At 43.0% G+C, this 10047-nt stretch overlaps 1 protein-coding gene across 1 annotated transcript in view; it reads right to left on the bottom strand.

Annotated features, from left to right (window-relative positions):
- Positions 1 to 486: 486 nt before the first annotated feature.
- Positions 487 to 10047, bottom strand: part of LOC104984187 (pecanex-like protein 2) — a gene marked incomplete at its 3' end in the record, with an annotated part of 136663 nt that continues 127102 nt past the window's right edge. Inside the window, exons 18-19 of the mRNA XM_010833832.1 lie at positions 2091 to 2200; positions 487 to 631 (exon numbers count right to left, since the gene is read on the bottom strand). Of these exons, the coding sequence (XP_010832134.1) occupies positions 487 to 631; positions 2091 to 2200 (255 nt within the window). The remainder of the gene's footprint in view (positions 632 to 2090; positions 2201 to 10047) is intronic.

Below are 10047 nucleotides of genomic sequence, written 5' to 3' on the forward strand. Positions count from 1 at the left end.
AGCCTACCTTGGCTCCTCTGTCCATGGGATTCTCCAGACAAGAATACTGGAGTGGGTTGCCATGCCCTCCTCCGGGGGATTTTCCAAACCCAGGGATAGAACCCAGGTCTCTTACATCTCCTGCATTGGCCGGGTGGGTTCTTTACCACCTGGGAAGCCCCCAACATCCTAGCCATAAGCCTAAAGCCCAAGGGTCCCTCCCAAAGGATGCGCAGATGTCAACCTTGAATCAAAATACACAGGAAAGAATGTCAGCAGGAGACAGAGGCAGAAGGTGCAGAGAGGATGCAGTTTGGCTGGACGTTTAATGGGCAAGCTTTATTCATGCCCACGCTGCCTGCTATTTGGGGCCTGTAGTGCGTGGAGCTGTCTGAAGGTGGATCATTTGAATATGCAGGCAAATTGCATTAGATCAAGTGAACACCTGTGGCAGGTGTGCACAGCACTGCCTTCCTTGAGCAGGCGGCTCAACAGTCTACTCCACACCAAGTCAAGTGATGCTCCCTCATACATTACACAGCACAAATGTCTTACCACGGAATCTTTCATCTTCATGGGCAGAGGGTCTGAAGCTAACTCTTCTAGATTTTGATGTAAAAATTTATGAAACAATTTGCAGTGAATAAAGGACCTGAAAATGGAAAAAATACACAGGTTTTACTTTTCAAAATATGTCCCTTAAAAAAAATACAGAATCTCGGGCCCAACTCTAGACCTGAATCAGAATCTGCAGTGTAACAGGATCCTCAGGTGATTCCCATCATATTAAAATTCAAGAAATACTGCTCTAGTCTAAAAAAAGATGTGCCTATTTCAAAGTCTGAGGGAAACAGCTTCACCTTTGATCTCACACTCACAAAGGAAAAAGCCAGTGTTCTCTCCTTTAAATTGTTCATAATGTAGAAAAAGAGGAGTGTGTGCAGGTGATCACAAAGACAATGGGTGGATTTTCAAATTCCATCCAGATTAAAGCTGTCCACAGCAGGTATGGGTACCATTGACCAACTTGAGCTAGCTAAGCTCACAGAGATTCTTTATTTCAGCCAGGCCTCAATACGGTAAAATATTTGTTAAGAAAATCTGTGCAAATGATATTTAAATTTTCCGATTTTCCACGTCTTACATCTTGCTGCACCCGACAGCCTAAAATTATCATTTTTTCTGCTCCCCCAAAACACTTATATCCGTTTTTATAACTTAAGTCAGTACCTCCCTTGTGTTAGTCCCTCAGTCGTGTCCAAGTCTTTGTGACTCCATGAACTGTAGCCCACCAGGCTCTTCTGTCCATGGAATTCTCTAGGCAAGAATACTAGAGTGGGTGTGCCATTTCCTTCCCCAGGGGATCTTCCCTACCCAGGGATCGAATCTAGGTCTCTGCATCTCCTGTAAATGTGGTCAAATGAGATGGTTGCTACCTCACTGAATTGACTGACTGGTACCCGAAATGATGGCATCACCTGAAGGGTTTTCAGGTCCAAAGTGCATATTTATCAAAGACTTAAAAGATACAAAGAAAGGAAAGATTTGAAGGTATATTTTCTAGTGATTAAGGGTTATTATTAAACACATTTTAAAACTTTGGCACAGACTTCACTTTAAATCCAGAGGGCACTGGCCATACTAAGAACAAAAAGCAACAAAACAAAACCTTTCCTTCTAGAGATGCAAGTCTAGTCTCCCCAGGGTAGACTTTATAGTCCTGGCATAAAGGCAGTGATGCCACTTCATGGACCCAGACAGACTACTTGTCAAGGTTGGTGCCTCTCACACAACTCCCCAAGGGAAGGTCAAAGACAGTGCCCGGGTACAAGAGGATATCTATCCCTGGCTTTGTGAGTTTTACTCCAAAAGCACCGAGGCCAAGGTTCAGTGTGTCCTTGAACTTGACCTCTGGTTTTCATTCATTTCTGGTTAGTCCTGGGTTTCTCCCACCATCACCCAGGGACCAGCCGGTTTAACAGGGAAAGAGTTCAAGCACCCTGAGCACTGGATGAGAGGGTGAGGCTGCAGGGCTAGTGGACAGCTCTGTGTGTATGTGTGTGTGTGTGTATGTATGTGTGTATGTGTGTGTGCGTGTGTGTGTTACTCACAGGAGCACTGAGGGGTCGCTGCTCTGCCTGCTCAGATGGTAGGAAAGTGCAACCAAGAGGCCACAGAAAGCTGAGAACAACGCCGGGATGTGCTGCGTGCTCCAGGGTTCCTGAGCAAAAGATCAGAGAGCCAAGTCATTCCACGGCTGGGTGTGGAAGAACAGGATCGCATTCCAGAACTTACATAGCCGGCCCCCCCAAGGTCCAGCTGGATAGACATGGTGCTCTGGGATCATTCCCACCAGTGGACAGGCAAGCACCTGATGGCTCCTGGAAATCTTGCCTGTGAATGTACCAGCATTGATTTTGAGGGGGCATTTCAAAGAAATTGTACACATCTATAAGAATATATTAACTTCATCTTTAATGAAATTAAGTACAGGATTTTTATAAGATGGAACATTAATCACATGTTGCTACTTTTGAATTCAATACAATACTTAATAACAACTATAGAGATTATATTTATTAATATTTATTTAATCAATGGTTTAAAAGGGAGGGAGTGCATGTGAACTCAGTCACTTCAGTCATGCCCAATTCTTTGTGACCCTATGGACTGTAGCACACCAGTCTCCTCTGTCCATGGGATTCTGCAAGCAAGAATACTGGAGTGGGTTGCCAAGATCCTCCTCCAGGGGATTAAATCTGCGTCTCCTGTGGATGTGTCAATATGGCATAAGAAACCAAATCAACTAGTGGACTGAGCCTCAGTGAAGAGAAAAATGGCTCGAAAGGAAAACAGCAAGGTACTTCACAATTAATTGGATTATCAGCCCAGATGCCAACAACTGAGGCACTGCACCCAGGGCAAAGAGGAGACGCAGGGAATATGTGTTCCCATTGTGAGCAGCACGGTGATCTGGGACTGAGGTCTCCTTCCTTATAGAAGCATCATGTCTTTTACACAAGGAAGGAAATCTCTGTATATTCAGCCTTTTCAGCCTCCAAGAGAATCTGCTGATGGCTTCCAAAAGCTGGACCGAGGAAAGGACTCCAAGACTTCTCCCTTAAGATTCTGATCCCTTAACTCACCGAGTGCCTTATTTGATAAGGACAAATTGTTCATTTTGCTTAAAATCAAAAATACAAGTGACTGAGTCAAGTGTGCTCAGATTATATTTGTAACTACTCGGATGGGCTGAAAGGGTTAATGTTATACCAGGTACAGAGAAGGGTTTCAGTTTCACAGGTCTCTCCCTCCTAGACATTAAAATGCATTCCTTCTGTCTCTGCCCCAGCCAAGGTCCAGCACCTGGAGAGCAGCATCTAGAAGGAACTGAAGGCACCCAGCCTCTCAGGGGCTGCAGAGCTGTAGCGGAGCAGTCAGGAGGCAAGGCAGGCCACTGACCCACCTCCAGGTGTCCAGTCTCCACCAAGGGCTCCTCCAAGCTCTCAGATCAGTGTTTTCAGGGCTGGCACAGGGCGTCTCTGGGGTCCTGAAGGCTCCAGGGCTTCACCTGTTATTTTCCTGATTCTTCCCATCAAGTTTGCCAAAGAATTCCAGAGCAGTGAGAAAAGCATTCTCTGCCTTCCTCTTCTCTTCCCTTTGGAGTCAGCAAAGTGCCCTCTCACCCCCCTTTTCCCATGCCCAGGGACAGGGGTCCTTCTTTCTCGGGCTTACCCGCTCTTCATGCCCATGAAGTCTTCCTCTTAGTCCACACACACCCCTGACATGGAGGACAGACATCCTCTCTTTTTAAGATTTATTTATTTAATTGGAGGCTAATTAGTTTACAATATTGTAGTGGTTTTTGCCATACATTGACATGAATCCGCCATGGGTATACATGTGTTCCCCATCCTGAACCCCCTCCCACCTTCCTCCCCATCCCATCCCTCAGGGTTATCCCAGTGCACTGGCCCTGAGCACCCTGTCTCATGCATCAAACCTGGACTGACAATCTATTTCACATATGGTAATATACATGTTTCAATGCTATTCTCTCAAATCATCCCATCCTTGCCTTCTCCCACAGAATCCAAAAGTCTTTTCTTTACATCTGTGTCTATTTTGCTGTCTCACATATAGGGTCATTGTTACCATCTTTCTAAATTACATATATATGCATTAATATACTGTATTGGTGTTTTGCTTTCTGACTTACTTCAGTCTGTATAATAGGCTCCAGTTTCATCCACCTCATTAGAACTGATTCAAATGCATTCTTTTTAATAGCTGAGTAATATTCCATTGTGTATATGTACCACAGCTCTCTTATCCATTCGTCTGCTGATGGACGTCTAGGTTGCTTCCATGTCCTGGCTATTATGAACAGTGCTGCAATGACATTGGGGTACACGTGTCTCTTTCAATTCTGGTTTCCTCAGTGTGTATGCCCAGCAGTGGGACTGCTGGGTTGTATGGCAGTTCTATTTCCAGTTTTTTAAGGAATCTCCACACTGTTCTCCATAGTGGCTCTACTACTTTGCATTCCCACCAACAGTGTAAGAGGGTTCCCTTTTCTCCACACCCTCTCCAGCATTTATTGCTTGTAGGCTTTTTGATGGCAGCCATTCTGACCAGCATGAGATGGTACCTCATTGTGGTTTTGATTTGCATTGCTCTGATCATGAGTGATGCTGAGCGTCTTTTCATGTGTTTGTTAGCCATCTGTATGTCTTCTTTGGAGAAATGTCTGTTTAGTTCTTTGGCCCATTTTTTGATTGGGTCATTTATTTTTCTGAAATTGAGCTGCAGGAGTTGCTTGTATGTTTTTGAGATTAATTCTTTGTTAGTTGCTTCATTTGCTATTTTTTTCTCCCATTCTGAAGGTTGTCTTTTGCCTTGCTTATAGTTTCCTTCATTGTGCAAAAGCTTTTAAGCTTAATTAGGTCCCATTTGTTTATTTTTGCTTTTATTTCCATTACTCTGGGAGGTGGGTCATAGAGGATCCTGTGTGATTTATGTCAGAGTGTTTTGCCTATGTTTTCCTCTAGAAGTTTTATAGTTTCTGGTATTACATTTAGATCTTTAATCCATTTTGAGTTTATTTTTGTGTATGGTGTTAGAAAGTGTTCTAGTTTCATTCTTTTACAGGTGGTTGACCAGTTTTCTCAGCACCACTTATTAAAGAGATTGTCTTTTCTCCATTGTATATTCTCGCCTCCTTTGTCAAAGATAAGGTGTCCATAGGTGCATAGATTTATCTCTGGGCTTTCTATTTTGTTCCATTGATCTATATTTCTGTTTTTGTGCCAGTACCATACTGTCTTGATGACTGTAGCTTTGTAGTATAGCCTGAAGTCAGGCAGGTTGATTCCTCCAATTCCCTTCTTTCTCAAGACTGCTTTGGCTACTTGAGGTTTTTTGTATTTCCATAAAAATTGTGAAATTATTTGTTCTAGTTCTCTGAAAAATACTGTTGGTAGCTTGATAGGGTTTGCATTGAATCTATAGATTGCTTTGGGTAGTATACTCATTTTCACTATATTGATTCTTCCAATCCATGAACATGGTATATTTCTCCATCTATTTGTGTCATCTTTGATTTCTTTCACCAGTGTTTATAGTTTTCTATATATAGGTCTTCTGTTTCTTTAGGTAGATTTATTTCTAAGTATTTTATTCTTTGTGTTGCAATAGTGAATGGAATTGTTTCCTTAATTTCTCTTTCTGTTTTCTCATTATTAGTGTATAGGAATGCAAGGGATTTCTGTGTGTTAATTTTATATCCTGCAACTTGACTATATTCATTGATTAGCTCTAGTAATTTTCTGGTGGTGTCTTTAGGGTTTTCTATGTAGAGGATCATATCATCTGCAAATAGTGAGAGTTTTACTTCTTCTTTTCCAATCTGGATTCCTTTTATTTCTTTGTCTTCTCTGATTGCTGTGGCTAAAACTTCCAAAACTATGTTGAATAGTAGTGGTGAGAGTGGGCACCCTTGTCTTGTTCCTGACTTTAGGGGAAAAGCTTTCAATTTTTCACCATTGAGGATAATGTTTGCTGTGGGTTTATCATATATGGCTTTTATTATGTTGAAGTATATTTCTTCTATGCCTGCTTTATGGAGGCTTTTTATCATAAATGGATGTTGAATTTTGTCAAAGGCTTTCTCTGCATCTATTGAGATAATCATACGGTTTTTATCTTTCAATTTGTTAATGTGGTGTATCACATTGATTGATTTGCAAATATTGATGAATCCTTGCATCCCTGGGAGAAAGCCCACTTGGTCATGATGTATGATCTTTTCAATATGTTGTTGGATTCTGTTTGCTAGAATTTTGTTAAGGACTTTTGCATCTATGTTCATCAGTGATACTGGTCTGTAGGTTTGTTTTTTTTTTTCCATTGGTCCCTACTGCCCTGCCTGGTTGGATGGCATCCCTGACTCAATGGACATGAGTTTGAGCAGACTCAGGGCTATAGTGAAGGACAGGGAAGCCTGGTATGCTGCAGTTCATGGGGCTGCAAAGAGTCTGATATGACTTAGCAACTGAACAAAAACTGCCCTGCCTATAAAGATGCTGAGGTTGCTGACATTTTTATGAAACTAACATGATATTGTAAACCAACTAGCTGTCAATAAAGTAGCTGTTCAACTAGCTGTCAATAAAGTAAAATAAAAATGCAAAGGTTTCCCCCCCTCAGTTACCCTGCAAAGCCAGGATGCTCTCTCCTCTCCTCCAGTGCCCCCATCAGCCTTATAGGAGGCTCCTGACCTGCCACTGCTTCTGTCACGTGGGGCATGTCCTCACAGCACAGGCTTCAAGGTGAGCCAACATGGATTTGAACCCTAGTCCTGCCAGGGATGAGCTGTGTGGTCTTGGTTAAGTTACTTTACATCTCTGAACACTGTGTTAGCTTGCTGTTCTTCAGAAAATAACACATACACAAGGGTTGCTGCAAGGGTACTTTTCTATACACCTGGCCATTTTTACAAGTTGTTGGTTATGAGAGGTTCAGTGCAGCCTCTACTTGGTGACTGGTACCCAGTGCTCTGTGCCAGACTGTCCTGGGCTGTTTCCTCTCCTTCTATCCACAGTCAGCTGGTCCTAATGTGTTATCGATGCACCTTGCAACACACCCCCAATTGGTCCTTTCCTTTCATTGCATCCAACTGAGTCAGCTGTCCATTGCCTCATTCCAGGGCTATTGTTAACCACTTCATAATGGGAAGATCTAACGATGGTCTCCACATCCCTCCCCACAACACTCCTACTCCATTGACCCCATGATTCATCCCCCTTGTAATAAAAGAGTGGACCTCTTCCCATAAAATGCAAATCAGTCACATGATTGCCCTCAATCAGTATTTTTCAGAGATTCCTATTGTCTACCAAAATAATCTACTCCACAGGAAGCTAATAAGCCAACTAGGATCTGGCCCAAGCTCAACTCTTCAGCCTCCCTCCACACATTTAGGAGAGTCACAGAAGCAAAACCACAAAGATATGTTGCCTCCTGCCCCTACCACCCCACCTTCATGTACAACATTTCATCTGCCCAGAGAGCTCTTCCACAAGGAACCAAGTTCATACCCCTCTGCCTGGTGAACTCCTATCCATGCTTCAGTGCCCAGTATAAAAAAGTCCCACCTCGTTGGTGCAATCTCCCTGACTTCCCAGACAAATAGAAGCTTTCCCCTTGCATCAGAACCATCTTTAATACACATCTACATCAGTTTTTAAGATATCTTAGTCCTGTTACTCGTGGGCATGGGTAGGACTTGCCCTCTCAGGATTCCCTGGGAAGGGGTAGTTTGCATCTCCCTTGACCTGTACTTGGCACCAGTGTTACCACATCAACCCATCCTTGAGAGAATGACTACACAATTACAGTTTTCATGATTACATTCATCCCTCTTCTATGACCCCTGTGAAAAAAAATGTTTCAACAAGGAAAGGGGGTGGGGCTGGGAGTGAGTGGGAGGGAGGCTCAATAAGGAGGGAATATATGTATATTTAAAGCTGATTCATATTGTTGTTCAGCAGAAAGTAGCACTACACTGTAAAGCAAATATCCTCCAATTAAAAAAAAGACAAAGAAATATTCTTGTGCAGTTCACTACCTTCAATATCACCTTGGCAGAAAGGATTACAATAATAAACATATACAAAACATTGTATAGATTTTAAAAAAAGAAAGAAAGAAAGAAAAGAAGGTGAAGAAAATAGATAGCTTAGATCAAATGTGGGCCAGGCAGTGAAATGCCACAGAAATGAGAGACTATCAGAGCAAAGATATCTCATGACCTTAAAACTAATTTTTTCATTCCAACCACACGCCCAGTGACAGACAATTTATTCTGGAACTTGGGAGTTTCAGTCTCTCTTGAAGGTTCATTCACCCAACATTCACTGGCCACCTTCCAGGTGCCAGGCACCAAGGAGCACAACTCTGCGGAGAACAGCACAGGTGTCGCGGGAGGGAAGAGTATGATTAATTGTGATGAGGAGTGACAGGCAATGGACAGGGAAGTGCCTGGTGCTGGGTGCTCACTGGGCAGAAAGCAGAGGTTCCAATGAGTCCAGAGAGTGGCATTTAAGTGGAGCCTCACACAGAAGAAATGCGGAGAATACTGTCCTTCCCCTGCAGTGGCTTCTGGGAGGACCAAGCTGGGCTCTGGGGGCACTGGGGGTGCATGGAGCTGACCCCTGCCATCCTTACCTATATTCTTGCTCTCCCTGCTCTGGACACCCACCTGCACCTTCTCCTCTTTCATCTCATACTTGGTCGTTACAAAAACATGGACAAAAAGTTTTCCAAAAGAGAGAAACCTGCTAAACGCCATTTCTTCCCTCTTATTTCTCTGTGCTTGCCTCTTTGCATGTTTAATTCACAATTTCGTGAAGGCAGAGGGCTTCCTTTCAAATGCAGCCCATTAAGAATGCAAAAAGGAAAAAATCACTATGAGAAGGATTTAGTAACCATGACCATGAAAATAACGGTCCCTGAAAGGAACGAGGAGAAACAAGTCAGGGGAATATATGTCAGCAGAAGTGGATTCCAGGCTCATCACTTCCTGGAATGAATGATTCTGTGGAAGGGACTTAGTGGTTCAGCTTCTGCTTCTGTAAAAAGGTGACAATGACATCCTGAAATACCGCTGCAATGCCTTAATGATATTTGAAATGGCCTTCCATGCTGCAAAGTAGTATGCTGATGTTAGTTTTTTATTAATTGGAAAAGAAAGGGCACCCATGATGGATGGTCTTTGCAGACAATAATTTAAAGTGAAACTAAATATACTTAAATAATTAAGTTTACCTACTTTTATTCACCCAATACCCTTATCTAATTCTTCTCTCATTTACTCTCTACTTAATTAAATCTCTGCAGTGCAAACGTGAAAGGACAGCTCCTAGTACTGAGGGACTCTCCCTCTTTAGCGACTAAACTAGCAGTTGGTAGGCAAGAGAACAGGAGGCAAAAATATCTAATGGGAAACAGTGGAGTTAGAGGGGAGGGACATTGCCCCCTTTCCTTCTACTTCTTAGCATTTATCTCAGCTTGTCACTACAGGTCTGTATAAAGATCATTTGATTAATCTGTGATCCCTCCACTGGGTCGAGCCCGTTGACAGCAGAGACTCATGCTTTACTCCAGTGTTTTCTGAACACTCTGTGCAGGGCCCAGGCCCTGAAAGGCCCTTTATAAATATGTATGGTACCAATGCCCTGGATTTGAGCAACTTCCTTATTCTGTGATGCAGACCTAAGAAGAGAACCGCCCAGATCATTTTATTTAGGTATCTACAAGAACACAGAAGGTTGGTTTTTCCCAGTGCAGAGCAGTAGTTAAAAGCATGGGCTCTGGTCCAGGACTGCCGGTTCCCTCTCAACTCTGCTGATTATTAGCACAAAGATACTGGACAACCTTTTAAGCTTCAGTTTCCTTTTGGGTGCTGCTAGTGGTAAAGACTTTCCCTGGTGGCTCAGATGGCAAAGAATCTGCCTGCAATGCAGGAGACCTGGGTTCAGTCACTGGATAGGGAAGATCCCCTGGAGA

The sequence above is a fragment of the Bison bison genome, unplaced genomic scaffold (genome assembly GCF_000754665.1).
Source record: "Bison bison bison isolate TAMUID 2011002044 unplaced genomic scaffold, Bison_UMD1.0 scf7180017863937, whole genome shotgun sequence".
Classification (NCBI taxonomy): Eukaryota; Metazoa; Chordata; class Mammalia; order Artiodactyla; family Bovidae; genus Bison; species Bison bison.